The 14,197-nt window shown below is 36.9% G+C and overlaps 4 protein-coding genes and 2 long non-coding RNA genes across 7 annotated transcripts; 4 read left to right on the top strand and 2 right to left on the bottom strand.

Moving 5' to 3' along the window:
* Positions 1 to 840: 840 nt before the first annotated feature.
* Positions 841 to 2,769, bottom strand: LOC130688408 (DNA polymerase delta subunit 2-like). Its single transcript, XM_057511396.2, has 8 exons — positions 2,534 to 2,769; positions 2,424 to 2,473; positions 2,290 to 2,361; positions 1,973 to 2,217; positions 1,756 to 1,904; positions 1,553 to 1,680; positions 1,106 to 1,493; positions 841 to 1,036 (listed from the first exon to the last, which is right to left on the bottom strand). The coding sequence occupies exons 1-8, from the start codon at positions 2,694 to 2,696 to the stop codon at positions 897 to 899; spliced, it is 1,335 nt and encodes a 444-aa protein (XP_057367379.1). The 5' UTR covers positions 2,697 to 2,769; the 3' UTR covers positions 841 to 896.
* A 476-nt stretch (positions 2,770 to 3,245) lies between these two features.
* Positions 3,246 to 5,183, top strand: LOC130688438 (differentially expressed in FDCP 8 homolog). Of its 2 annotated transcripts, none has more exons than XM_059495994.1 (6): positions 3,246 to 3,948; positions 4,015 to 4,167; positions 4,268 to 4,509; positions 4,580 to 4,711; positions 4,777 to 4,866; positions 4,930 to 5,183. In XM_059495994.1, the coding sequence occupies exons 1-6, from the start codon at positions 3,531 to 3,533 to the stop codon at positions 5,101 to 5,103; spliced, it is 1,209 nt and encodes a 402-aa protein (XP_059351977.1). In that variant the 5' UTR covers positions 3,246 to 3,530; the 3' UTR covers positions 5,104 to 5,183. The 2 variants fall into 2 exon arrangements, with proteins under 2 accessions (XP_059351977.1, XP_057367409.1); XM_057511426.2 differs by having other exon boundaries at positions 3,261 to 3,948; positions 4,015 to 4,179; positions 4,930 to 5,176.
* Positions 5,184 to 7,102: 1,919 nt separating this feature from the next.
* Positions 7,103 to 8,642, top strand: LOC130688516 (uncharacterized). Its single transcript, XM_057511501.2, has 5 exons — positions 7,103 to 7,642; positions 7,707 to 7,900; positions 7,964 to 8,099; positions 8,174 to 8,276; positions 8,401 to 8,642. The coding sequence occupies exons 1-5, from the start codon at positions 7,203 to 7,205 to the stop codon at positions 8,554 to 8,556; spliced, it is 1,029 nt and encodes a 342-aa protein (XP_057367484.1). The 5' UTR covers positions 7,103 to 7,202; the 3' UTR covers positions 8,557 to 8,642.
* Positions 8,643 to 8,719: 77 nt separating this feature from the next.
* Positions 8,720 to 9,617, bottom strand: LOC130688626 (ciliogenesis and planar polarity effector 2-like). The gene is made up of 3 exons (XM_057511627.2): positions 9,473 to 9,617; positions 9,136 to 9,404; positions 8,720 to 9,080 (listed from the first exon to the last, which is right to left on the bottom strand). Exons 1-3 carry the CDS (start codon positions 9,591 to 9,593, stop codon positions 8,775 to 8,777), a joined length of 696 nt encoding a protein of 231 aa, XP_057367610.1. The 5' UTR covers positions 9,594 to 9,617; the 3' UTR covers positions 8,720 to 8,774.
* A 1,805-nt stretch (positions 9,618 to 11,422) lies between these two features.
* On the top strand, positions 11,423 to 11,962 carry LOC132088159 (uncharacterized). Its single transcript, XR_009421435.1, has 3 exons — positions 11,423 to 11,559; positions 11,624 to 11,718; positions 11,796 to 11,962. It is a non-coding gene; the product is annotated as an uncharacterized LOC132088159 (long non-coding RNA).
* Positions 11,963 to 12,039: 77 nt separating this feature from the next.
* On the top strand, positions 12,040 to 13,109 carry LOC130688776 (uncharacterized). The gene is made up of 3 exons (XR_009000540.2): positions 12,040 to 12,127; positions 12,282 to 12,400; positions 12,966 to 13,109. It is a non-coding gene; the product is annotated as an uncharacterized LOC130688776 (long non-coding RNA).
* The last annotated feature ends 1,088 nt before the right edge of the window (positions 13,110 to 14,197 follow it).

The raw sequence follows: 14,197 nt of genomic DNA, 5'->3' as shown, positions 1-14,197 counted from the left end.
AAATTTTAATTTTCGCTTAAAATACATGATTTCGATTCAGAATAGAATGCTTGTCATGGAAATCAAATTTATTTTTCAACAGTCTTTACAGTTTTTTAATTAAACGTAAAAAATGGAAAAATGAGAGAAGTCGGGCTTATTTAGTCGGGCTTAAAAAAATTTTCTGCAAAAACTGGCACTCGTCGGAATTGGTTGAATATCTCGGGATATACCCAGAATTAAATGCTAATTACGGGGAAATTGTGTTTTTTTTTCATTAAGTCAATCGTTTTTGAAATACACCGAATGTTTGATAACGCTAGCGCGCCAGCACGCTACGGCGCAAAAGAGGTGTCACTAACAGCACTTTGTTTTCTTTTATTTTCAAAACGGCTGGGTTAGAGAGAAAACTAATAGCTGAATTGAAATCAGCGTTCAATTTTCATTATACTGTGTAAGTTTCATCGAATTCCAAGAGATGTCGTTTTTGGCCGATTTTGACAAAAGTGGGAAGGCTATAGCCTTCTAACTTTTTCATTTTTGGTCAAATTTTAAATTTGGCTTAAAATACATGATTTCGATTCAGAATTGAATGCTGATCACGGAAATCAAGTTCATTTTTCAATTTATCTGATAGTTTTTAAATTATACGAGAAAAACACAAGTCGGGCTTATTTTTTCGAGCTTAAAATTTATACCTGCAAAAACTGACACTCATTAGAACTGGAAATCATTAGAACAAAAACACATTGAAAAAAAAACACGTTTAATGTGTGTCGCACCATTACCTTAAGTAATGGAGTGGGCAAATGCATTCAGCACGTAGGCAACCCGTCATTCAAAAATACACAGAACGTAAACTTGCAAACAAAACACACGTTATCTTTATTATCTCACTTCGAGGAACAAACCATGTTTTAATGATCTACGAATGAATCCTCTTCAGTTCCGAAACAGAGCGTGAAACATTCCATAGTATCAGCATCGACAATAACTATAGTTCCAGATTCTGAGAAACGCGGCAATGAAACTAACCTGACTGGGTGACCTTCGTCAGCTAAATTAATAAAGAAACACGGAGTAATTTAAAAGAAAACCTTTGAGAAACTATTTAGTACGAACTTACTTTTCCAAATTCGATCTCCGAATGCCTCCTGGTTACCAGCGAAGTAGATATCAGGACAAGTAGGAAAAATGAACGGATCGTCATCTTTGTATGGATAACAGCCAAGGGTGTCCGGTGCAGTCGGACATATGTGTCTCCATTCCAAGCTTTTTTCCATAGCATCCAATGGATGCTCTAACGTAGAATTCTTCAGAATGTCCAGCACGGGTTGCCCGGAGTTCCCCATAACTAAGCGTCCTCCAATTCTACAACTGTATGGATTACTAACTGCATGGAAAGTCGACAATTCAGAACTTTGAGGAAGCAAACAGTGGTGCAGCGGTTGCTGAGGGAGAACGAAATTAGCCGGGTCATGTGCTCCAGGCATCAAATCAATGGTCATGGAGCTCTTTTACCATGACAAGCATTTAGAAAAATGAAATAGTTTTCATTGTTGTCTGTACTTACAGCTAATTGAAAAACGATGTCGTCCAACTGCTGAACTGCTCCTATGCTTGCTGCCATGTTATTGCGAATAAGATATTTTGCTTTGTCCAAAATGTAACGATCTTGCGTCGCAGAACTTAAGGAATTTCCTATAAAATATACATTAATAATAATCCAAAAACTATTTCCAATTTTTCAGGCTGTCAGTTCGCTTAATAATTTACCGGCGATAATCAACCTGGAAACTTTAGACATTATTTCTTGAATTTGTGGTGTCCCAGATTTTCCCATTAACGTGAACATCATCTCCTGAACAAGTAACAGGGAATCATTCCCACTTCCTAGATCTAGGCCAGATATGAAGGCAATGTACCTTGAAAATTAAGAGCAAGGCAAGCAGAGTTAAAACATACAGGATATAAAAGATGTTAGGATTGCAACCTTGTTGTATCAATATGATGTTTTTCTGGATTCACTATGGTTGGCATATTAGCAGGACAAACTTCTTTTACAATAAACTTGCCGGAATCATCTTCATGACCAAGTAGCGCAATGACAACACCAGTGACAAAGTCACTTGCATTTATATTGCCAACAAGCAAAATTCGCTGTAATTCATCTTCCAAAATTAGAAAATCATTTTCTGAAATATATCTTGTTTTCGGGGGAAGTGGCACCAACTGATGCTAAAGTACAGTCATCCAAATAAGTGAAAATCAAACATGGAAGAAAATTTTGATGCAGAATAATGAACTTACTTCATCACTAACTTCTCTTAAGATGCTTGGTTTTAGTTCTTGTTGTTTGTAAATTATTCCAAACACAATAACCTAAGATTAAAAAATGCATTTAACATACAGTTGAAAATTAATGGATACAAAAATACATCCACCTTCTCATTGGGAACAAGATCAACAAGTTTTTTAATGTCATACTGTTTACCTAGATATAATACTTAGTAAAATCTGTAAATGACAGTTAATTGGGAAAGTAAATTTCTACCCCATTTCTTTTCAACGCGAGCCTCCAGCAGGGCTTGAAATTTCGAAAGTCTTACAGCATATATGCCAGCATACTGCTTGTTGAAATCTCGATCATCTAATTTGAATATTGCCGACAAATCTTCATATGCAAGCTCTTTACGTTCGTATCGAATCGCCTCCATTACAATAACTATTGGCAGGAGCCCGCCAAAAAACCGGAAACAGACGAAACAAGACGATTCTGCAGCGCTTCACTATCAACACTAAACTAATAACCCAACTAGGGATCGGCCCCGAGTCGATCGGGGTCCGCATTTCGAGGCATCGGGGCGGGACTTTTTGGGATCGGGTGAAATTTTTTACCCTAAACCCAGTCGAGGTTCAATCGGGGTACATAATCGGGAAGGCAACCTCGATTGCAACCAATCGATTTTTGCAAAAACAATAATATAGCGAGTTTTTCGCTCCGATTACAACCCCGACTACGCATAGGGTCTTAAAAAATGCAGTTTGTCATTTTATCACAAGAAACACTTGAATTGTTGCTGCAATCTTTCTATTCTTGCCGCCCGAAGTGAAAAATTATAGTATTTCACACAAGATTTGAACAATCGTTAAATTTCTGGGTTGAAATCGGGGAAGGAATTGGGGTAAGCAGGGTAAAAGGCGGTGCAACTAGGGCTTGGAATTTTTAAAAATGGATGATCTGCGATCTAAAAGAACCACATCGGAAACAAAAACAACCTGACAGTTCGTCTAAAAAGTACTGCCTTACCCCAAGCCCCCAACCAACAGGGCGCAAATTGGAAAGACGTGAACAAATACAAAATAAGTGGCAATGCCTTACGGTTCAAGTACTTAGAGTGAAGAGTGAATGAAATAGCAAAGAAATCCGACCTAGTTAATGTTTGTAAACATCCTATTTCTTATTTTAGCAGCCTCTATCACATAAAAAATTAAAAATTCAGGGGGTGGGAAGAATAGTTACTTTTTTAATGTCTTCTTATTAAAAAAAAATGTCAGCCGATGACATTAATGAAAAAATCGATTATAAGAAGGAAGAATCTGACTGCTTGAATAACCTTCTAGTGGATGAAAATTACTATTCCTGGCAACTTGAAGACATATGGAACATGGGAAAGGTCATTGAAATTCAAGTAGCTATCGATAAGTGCAAAGAAAGTATCCTAGCCTTGGAAGAAACATCTGAAGAAAAACGCCTTTTAGTACAGCGGCTAGTTAAATTACGTCTGAGGCTTCAAGAAGTTCAGGAACTTGAAATATACATGGATCCTAAAAAAATGAAACTGGTGCAAAGCCACAAATTTGTTTCCTTAAGTGTAACACAACTGAAGTTCCACCCTTCACAAATATATTGTGAAACATGCTGTGGTCTTATTTGGATACCAGTTCAAAGTTGCTTTGTATGTTTAGGTAATTTTATCATTTAATTGATTCAACTTAATTTTTTTTTAGCTAATTTTTTTTATAAAACTGCAGATTGTGAATACATATCTCATGGGCATTGTCTGAACAGTGTCAAAAGAATCTGTGCATCTATTATGGTGAAAGAAAATCCTACTTACATTCTAGAAATTTGCCCAGAGAAAAGCTTAGGAAATCAAAACTACCGTTGTGCTGAATGCAAAGCCGGTATCTTATTTAGTAAGTTTTTGTATCAAGATTTATTAATTTTTTTAAATATCTGATATTACTTATTTGTACATAATGAAATTTGTTTCTCTGGTTCTAGACTCTACACTAAACCAACCACTTTTGTGTGATTACTCTGGTCACTACTTTTGCAGTGAATGTCATTGGGGAAGTTTAAGTATAATTCCATCGAGAGTGGTGCTGAACTGGGACTTCCAAGGTTATCCAGTATCTAAAGGATCAAAACAGTATTTAACTTTAATGAGAAAAAAATCTATTCTTAATTTGGAATCCATCAATCCTAAGCTATTTAGCTTTGTAGAAGAACTTGCGTATGTCAAGGTGTACATGAGATTCCTAGAAAAACCAAAATAATTAAGTACTAATGTTTATGAATAACTGCACATTATAGCGATTAAGAAGTAACGTCATGATAATGAAGGAATACATTCTAGCATGCAAAGAGGCCTTAGAAGCTAAACTGCTTCGTCTCTTAGAAGACCGCCAACATTTTGTGGAGAATGCGGACTACTACAGTCTTCAGGTAACGTAAATACAAACAAAACTTTTTATGCAGAAATGTACGTAATTTATCGTTTACTCGATTAGGACCTCATCGATATTTATAATAATGATATGCTGTCTTATCTTGACCCTATACATAGTCAATTTTTTCGGCATATTACCCAAGATTGTTTGGTACTTTCACTTCAGTTTTTAAAACCCTAGAATGATAGTTCTAATAATATTAATACATCTAAGGGTTGCCGAGGTAAAGGTCATGTATGTCGATTATGTGGCCAACTTCCCGAAGTCTTTCCCTTCGAGGTTTCCGTCTCGCAATGTGATAACTGTCGCAGTGTATTTCATCGACATTGTTTTGAAAAAAAGGGCGTTGTTTGCCCGAAATGTGCCAAAGATAAATTTGTCAATTAGGAAAGTTTCACTGTTGTTGTTATTTAACGAAAATATAGGATTTGTATGTAGTTAGCATAATTAGCACTGTTTACGATTTACAAAAAGAAAATCCTCTTGATTTTGTGAAGAATTTTTGACTAAATCTTGTATCTACAAAATATGTTTGAACAATAATAGAAAGAGTAAAGCATAGCTGCATCTGTGATATTAATATTGAAAAAATATTATGAAAATATTACAGAATTCGCATATACTTTGTTGCTAGGTTTGTATGAAAATATACTCAATTCATTTATAGCCATTGATTTATTGTCCTTTAAAAAATGAATCAAAATTATCTAAAAAATTACAGAGCCGCTAATTAGATATGATATTGGATTTTGGAAAAATAAATCAGATAAAATGTAACTTAAGATCCTTTACAAATTCTGTGGGTTGTTACAAAATCAAATGCTCATGGTTGACCAGGAAATGAAGCACATACAAATTTTATGATTCTCGTCTAAAAAACTGCTCCACAATTAAGACAACGTCTTTGACGAAGAGCTATACAACAAAGGATTCCAATAGGAAAAAAGAGAATGCAGCACAGAAGCCCCAAAAATGTGAATTCGTCATCTAGAACACCAACCTGGATCACAAGAAGCTAAATTAGTAAGCATTCTATCTTCTTTCGTTCAGCCATAAAGGATGGTTGCATAAGTAGCAGATAATGGATGACACACAAAGAGTATGAAGCTTATGTTTATATGTAACTGTTCTTTAGCTATCACCACAAACACTCACCAAACATTTATAACACAAGCTTCAGGGGACATTGTCTAATGAATAACCTTTGTTTCTGCATTATCATAAGAGAACAAGCAACCATCCTTCAATAACTGTTCATGTGTAACAAAAATTTTAATGCATTACTCGGCATGCTGGGCAACCGCTGACAAGAAAAATGTTTCCTGCTGGATTGGGAGTAATTATTACTGTAGTTGTTCCAGAACTTGTTACTCCAGTGGAACCATAGGTTTGGGAGCCTGAGATAGTTTTAAAGATATTTTACAATTTTTACCATTTTAAAAATGCTGAGCAAGGCTAAGAAATCTGATGTCACTTGCTCGATATTGGCTGTTGAACAAACGGCGTGTAGGCTGGGGGTGGATCATCAAAATTAGCATTCATTTTTCACGTTTCGAGTTCGAATAGAACCTGTTAAGGCCCAACGGTCCTAGAATATCACAGACACTAGATGCAGAATATTTCGTCAAAGATACGCCAGTGTGGTTATTAAATTGAATTAACACGCGCTCTACCGACATTGACACTTGGGGGCGGACAGGGGCCAATGAATTCTACAGTAAAATGTATATGGGGACTGCGTTCCCGTAAACTGTGGACTATCAGGTACGACCTAGTCCAAAAACGTGGACCGATTGCGTTCTGACTTCAGGATAATAATAATATAAATGTGGCCCGTTTTGTGCTTGCATTTTGAATGTTCGAAACGGGGCAGGCTAAAATGCGGATTGGTTTTTGCGGATTGGCATTGAAATTAGTGTTCGTACTTTGGCGGAATACAAACAAGTTGGAGGCAATTCAAACAATAAAAACAATAGAGCATTGAGTTAGAAGGACGTCTCAAGTGTATCGGGAACATTTCCAAATAGCTTTGCTAATGTGACCAAACGCAGTATATTCTTTTCAGGGAGAGTTTCTTGGTGATAATAGTTTTACGAAATAGATTGAAGTTTCATGGTTTTTCAAATGATCTGATACAGCGCTATCACCACACTAGCGCGGACCTGGTATCAACGGGACAAAAAATATTTCTTAACACTAGGATCCCGTGGAATGCACGGGGCAATAGATTTTACCTATATGGAATTATGGACTGTGGTCTACTATATTGTGGATACGCTGCGGATTTCTGCAAGAGTTTGGGTGCTAGTCCGCATCTAAAGGTCTACAGTTTACCCAGCCAATGGACGGCGTCCGCATATCAGTCTTTCCCCCATTTAATTTGTCACGTGGTGAAATTCGTACTCTATTTTTCCAGTTCTAGGATTAATCAGAAATATTCCTTCAGCCAGCCATTGAAATTTAATAAGTCATAACAGCTCTCTGCTATGCCTCCAGTAAAATCAAACCCAATTAAAGTTCCACAGCCTCTTGCAACAACTGTCAAAAAGAAGAAGAAGTATTTCTTCAAATCGTCCAATAACGGAAGCATAAAAAAAAATCCAGTACTGAAAGAACAACTGAAACCAAAACACCCAAAAAATGTTGCTAGATTGCCAACTAAGGCTGATGAGGCATCTTCAAATTGGAAGACACTGAGCATGCAGATTAAACCAGTGCAGTCAAAAGGTAGGTTATTATACCTAGAAAGGAAGAAAAAGGCGACAGCAAAGAAGGACGAAGAAAATGCTGAAAGAATTACAACTTTTAAAGAAACTAGTGAAGATCTTGGTGTCTGGTTTGATGATGTTGACCCAATTTTTTTGGACAATCAAAATAATTCTGTGACAAACACACTTCAAAGTGGCTCCAGTGGAAAATCCACAGAGTATGCAAAGTTTTTGTAAATTATATCCATTTATCAAACAATCTTTTTCAATTTTTTCTATCAGGCTTACTAAAGTTTTAGCTTTGGATTGTGAAATGGTTGGAATTGGAAGTGATGGAAAGGAATCAGCGCTAGCAAGGGTGTCAATTGTAAACCAGCATGGAGAATGTGTTTATGACAAATTTGTTTTACCTGGAGAAGAAGTAACAGACTACAGAACATCCTTTTCAGGAATAAGACCTCACAATTTAAAAAATGGTATAGTAATGATTATGGCTGATGATAATGATGATAAAGCTTTCATTCCACTGAATATTTAAGCAACTCAACTTGGAATTGTCTGCCATGAAGTAGCTGAAATTCTAAAAGGTCGAATTTTGATTGGACACGGCTTAAACCACGATTTGGAAGTACTCATGATCAAACACCCCAAATCGAACATTCGGGATACGTCACGGTCCGTGTTACTATATAATCATCTTTTAAAGTAGCCGAACGTCAGTAAAAAAAAATTTTCATTCGTTTCCTTAGATTCAAAGTGTTTCGTTCAGTAGTAAATGGAGCAACACCAAGTTTGAAAAGGCTGGCACAACAATTTTTGGGTATTGAAATTCAAACGGGAGAACACAGTTCGGTGAGACCACATAATCAATTTTAATTAGCTTGTGTCACTTAGATGCCGATTAAGAATTAATTTTAAAAGTCTACAAAATTTTGCTTACACTATGTTAACATTACAAAAATGACGGTTGCACTAGGTACAAGATGCGCAAGCTGCATTACGTTTATATACGATGTTTCATCAACAATGGGAAGCAGATTTGATTGCGCGAAAGGCAGAAAGGAATTCCAAAATTGTGAAGGGGAAAAAATCAAGCAAGGGAAGCATTCAGAGCAAGGACAGCATCCAGTAGTAATCCTCCAAATGTATCAATGTTGTTAATACTTCTTGACACTTCTGTAATGTGTACTTCTCATACAATAAAATTTTGATGCACTTCATTTAATAGAATGAATACCAGTTTCAGCAACTTTGGTTTCAAGTATGTGATGGGCATTAGATAGGAGTAGACAAAATCTGTTGTTTCCTTTATTAATTGTGGACCAAAAAAATTAGACACCTAAACTTGGTTTATAAACAATCTGAAATAACCTTGTGTTGATTTGAAAACACAAAATCACACAAGGAGTTATAAAATGGTGCTAAATATTTCAAATCTAGAGTATGAGGGGGGAGATGAAAGAATGGAAGCCTTCTTCTTCTAGCATATTGGCTTAGCTCCTGATCATTAACCTGGACATCATGATCAGTGTCCATCACAAACAATACTACAGCTGAATGGGTCAAGGAGTCTAGTTTACCATCTGCATAGTCCAAAGATGTTCTATCAGCCCTATTTACAACTATGGCCACTGCATCAGTTTTCTCCAGACATGCCTACAGAAACCCAAAATTCAAATATGATTTCTAAAATCTGTATGGTTTTCCTTACTGTTGAAATATAGTTGTATCTCTTAGAACAAGATTCTCCAGATTCCCAGAACTGTAATTTAAATAAAGAAATTTTCCCCTGTATTTGTGCTGGCCAATAAATATTTTTAACATGGATTCCTATAGTTTCAATATAACCAGGGAAAACTGTTGGTTTTCCTGACAAAACAGATATGGTTTTCGTCTTTCCACTTCCAGCTTTACCCAGCACTCCAATTTTGAATACAATTTCCCGGGTTCCTGGTGCAATACTTGGATGTTCTAGTATTCCTGGACACATAAATGAAGAACTGTTAATCTCCCATGAAAAACTCTTTTCCAAAAAGATCACTTAATACCAAAATGCTTCAGAATTTTATTGCTGTTTGGACAATAAAGTTGTTGTACAATTAATTCTCCTTCTGGGGTTTTGTACCAATCAGGATTTAGGCATTTCAAAGCAGTGTTGTTTTCCATCATATATTACCAACAACTATGGCAATCCGTTTTACCCAAAAAAGGGGTCAGTGTAAAATGCGGACGCGGACCGCGGACTGCGGACAGTATAAACTGCGGACTTTTACCTGCAGACTGTCAAAAAAATTTTGACAGTAGTCCGCAGTTTATCCATACCACAACGGTCCGCAGTCCGCGTATTATACGGGAATACAGCATAGCACATAAGCATTGAGGCGGACAAACCAGCACTCTGCTGTTTGATACGTCAGATCAGATAGACCTGTGAAGAGATCAAATTAGTTATCAAGGTAACTGGCAAAATTAAAATTGATGAAAAATTTATTAAAGTATTGCATTCCACAATAAAGACATCACATTTATGGGCGTGTTTTGATTGTGCAACATGTTTTTAGGGTGAAATTATCAAGAAGTGATGAAGTACTATTTAAATATAAAGATGGAGGTAAAAATTTTTAAAACTAGAAGATGACGTATGTTAAAGAAAAATATTTTTACTTTGCGATGAACCAACCATATTTGTGTCCAATGTGTTTATCGGTTAATAAATTACCCTGGGATAGAAACTGCTCTTTATTTCGTATTTCCAATAAACAGTATGTTGCCTTAATTGTAATTAAGTTTGTTATTTTAGTATTTGATAATTTAAATACCGATATCAAGGGTATTGTAAATTTGTAATGGGGTCCGGGTAGGCAATGGGTATTGTAAGTCCGCAAAATATCAGTCCGCTGCTTATCCTACTTGTTCCGCAATTTCAGACGGTACACGTACGATACGGTCCGCATTTTACCCCGAGGTCCGCGAATATTTTTTCAAAATTTTTTTGACATTCCGCAGGTAAAGGTCCGCAGTTTATACTGTCCGCAGTCCGCGGTCCGCGTCCGCATTTTACACTGACCCCCCAAAAAAGAAAAAAAAATATCGGCCTTGTATTTCTATTTCACTGCTATCGCCATCTACCGGTGGGTAGCAATAAAACAGAAAGTAAGGCCGATAGTTTTATTTTTATTATTTTTTTTTGGCGGGGGTAAAACGGATTGCCATACATTGCATCAGACTTACCCGTTCGCTAACCCAAGTGTGCATATGTCTTTCTTTGACAATTATTTTATTTTGCTACTATGTTTGGTAAACTGCAATTATGCCCAATATTTTTGTCTTTGCATTTTAGGTCTACTCTTAGATGATCTATACCTGATCCCAGACTTGCCGCGATCGCGATCAAAAATTGATCGCCGATCCGATCTTTTGAAAAAGATCGGAGATCGGATCGGCGATCCCAAAAAATTGATCGCGATCCGATCGTTTTTAGCGATCAAACTTTTCGCCATCTAGCTGTAGGTTTTCAGCCGCAGGGTTCTATTTCACTGCTATTTATGCGAATGCCAATTGAAGGAAACTGTTTAGTGTTCACCCTCAATGGCCGCCAGTGACTGTCGCTGTGACAGCCAATGCTATTTTCGCGAAACAGTGTAAATTTTTACCGTTAGATGCTGCACAAAAATGATCGCTAAAAATGATCGGCAAAATTTGATCGCCGATCCGATCTTTCGCAGTTTGATCGGATCGCCCGATCCGATCAAACTCAAAAGATCGGATCGGAGATCGCGATCGGAAAATTGATCGGCGCGGCAAGTCTGCCTGATCCTGTAGTTCTAAAGTGATCTGCTTTCACAGCTATATTTCTGTGTTCTTTTCCGTTGGTCTATGGTTCTGAATTGAGGCAGGTATATCTATTATGCTATGTCACTAAGTACTATAGGGAAAACAATAACTGAAGTTGATTGAGAATTGAGATCTATTCTGATTCTCCTGATATCCATCTCAACAGGTTTTTATTTGCTTTTCAACATCCATTTCATAGTGGTACATGTGGCTTTGATTAATATTACCATAAAGACTGCCGAAAATGGGTGTGGTACGGAAACCCAGAAATGGCATGAGTTCAACATCAAACCTGGATTAGGTACTTTTCAGTTTTTTTTGTCTATCGAAAAAGTATTTTTAATGCTTTTATTTTGCATTCACAGAATTTTAGCGGGGAATCAAGTCAAGTCTGGAAGTGTTACAGGATGGAAGAGTGAGCCTACAGTTGAAAAAACACTGAGAGTGCATTACCATTAAGGTATGAGGTAAAGTAATAGAGTATGCACATTGTCTGATGAGAAGTACCATCTTGTGTAAATGAATCTTGTATAACAGCAATCCTTTATAGTTCTGTCACAGCTAGAAGCCTCAAATAATTCTGCTTCTCTTGCTAAAGAACAACTTGTCCTTTACGTTCAGAGTGTTGGTGAAGCTGGGTACTTAAATGGCCATAAAGATGTTTTAATTTTGCTGCCGTTGCAGAGATGAACATCATACATGGACTCTTTAGGTATGAAAGGATTTTTCTTCAAATAATTTTGAATTTATGACGAAGAATTTCTCCTCCTTTTTGCCAACCAGGTCTAATCTACCAAAAAAAATTTTATCCAATAGGAAAGGATTTTCATGTACTGGGAACCAACTATCAACAATGCAACATTCTACAGGTGCTAGTTTATCATTCAAGAGCCTTATACAATGATTTTCATCTGCAATTTGTATGGCCTTTCCCAAGCTTCTGCCAGAAGTTGAATCTATAAGTCATGTAAGTCAAATGAGCAACAATTGAGATGCTTAATGGTGTTGTTTTTCTTTTCTCAGCATAGGTTAATAGTAACATTGGATCTGAAAGATTCTTGGTTGGGGCAAGACACTGAATAAATTGTAATCATTGGATGGATGACATGACATTTCTATACTTCACTCGGATTCCCGAGACGGTATTTTATATTTAAAAAATTGAAGTGCATATCTGGGCTCCCTTCCTTTCCGTAGCCCCGTTTCCCCTTGACTCGTAATAAGCCCGTAGGGGGTCATGCCCCTACTGTACGGTATATATAAAAACAACATATACCGAGGTTTGGCGGGCTCTGGCCGGAAAGGGGACGTGGGGGTTCGCTTAGTTCGATGATGTGTTCACGGAGGGCGACGTGGCTACCCACAAATCCGAACTAAAGGTTAATCGCTCCAGTAAAAATGTTCCATATCTTCAGCTCTTCTTCCGGCTTCTCTTAGCCAATCACCGGGTAATCTCCCCGGTGGGTCAACAAGGCAGTGTCTCCGTGAACACATCATCGGACTAAGCGGACCCCCACGTCCCCTTTCGGGCCAGAGCCCTCCAAACCTCGGTATATGTGATTTTTATATATACCATACAGTAGGGGCATGACCCCCTACGGGCTTATTACGAGTGGATTGCCATTATGGCAATCCGTTTTACACAAAAAAAAAAAAATTCACCAAAAAAAAAAAAATCACACTTTTTTCTTTTTTTCTGACACGTAGCCATCTACCGCTCAGACTCGTTATTACTGGCGTAGGCAATTTCAGTCCATCGGATGCCATTCGCAGTTAGTTCAGTAGCGTGGATGGAGAGAATAACGCGTGGCTGGAGGAACAATTGAAAATTGGATGAGATAATACAACAAAAGGATGGTAAGTATAAACATTATTATACTGGTTTTCACTTATTAATTATTGTTTATTAGATCAAATTATGAAGCTGCAGGCCCAATTATTGGAACAACACAAAATATTAGATAACAGCAAAGCTAAGGATGGTAAGGCCTAATATGTAATGATTCTATTTATTTGCTTTTATTCATTTGTGTTTTGTAGCTCAAATTTTGAGTCTACAAGCTCAGCTAGGGGAAAAGAACAAATTGGAACGGAACAGTTTCCAAACAGTGAAGGAGGTTTTTCCAAACTCATCCCTAACTGAACGTGAGGATGAATTGGCATTAGGCGAACACAGTCAGGTACCTAAACTTTTCAAATAAGAATTCAAAATAAGTATAGAATTTTAACAAACAATTATTTATTGTTTAGTTATTCATTCCACCACCTGACAGTGTGTTAAATTAAAATTCTGTTAGTGCTGTATTAAAAGAATCGTTAATAATAAGTCCATGCAGTGAAGGAAGTGAACAATTGTGGGACCGTATTTGGGCTGAAAATGGGTGTGGTACGGAAACCCAGAAATAGCACGAGTTCAACATATAACGTGAATTAGGTACTTTTCGGTTTTTTGTCTATCAAAAGAGTATTTTTAATGCTATTATTTTGCATTCACAGAATTTTAGTGGGGGATCAAGTAAAGTCTGGAAGTGTTACAGGATGGAAGAGTGAGCCTACAGTTGAAAAACACTGAAAGTGCATTACCATTAAGGTATGAGGTAAAGTAATAGAGTATGCAAATTGTCTAATGAGAAGTACCATCTTGTGTGAATGAATCCTGTGTAACAACAATCCTTTATAGTTCTCTCATAGCTAGAAGCCTCAAATAATTCTGCTTCTCTTGCTAAAGAACAACTTGTCCTTTACGTTCAGAGTGTTGGTGAAGCTGGGTACTTAAATGGCCCTAAAGATGTTTCGTTTCGTTGGCATTGCAGCGATGAACATCATACATGGACTTTTTAGGTATGAAAGGAATTTTCTTGAAATTTTTTGAATTTCTGACAAAGCATTTCTTCTGCTTTTTGCCAACCATGTCTAATCTAAAAAAAAAAAATTATCCA

Source organism: Daphnia carinata, chromosome 7 (genome assembly GCF_022539665.2).
Source record: "Daphnia carinata strain CSIRO-1 chromosome 7, CSIRO_AGI_Dcar_HiC_V3, whole genome shotgun sequence".
Lineage (NCBI taxonomy): Eukaryota > Metazoa > Arthropoda > Branchiopoda > Diplostraca > Daphniidae > Daphnia > Daphnia carinata.
The sequence above is the reverse complement of the archived record's forward strand: the minus strand, read 5'-3'. Positions and strand labels throughout refer to the sequence as shown.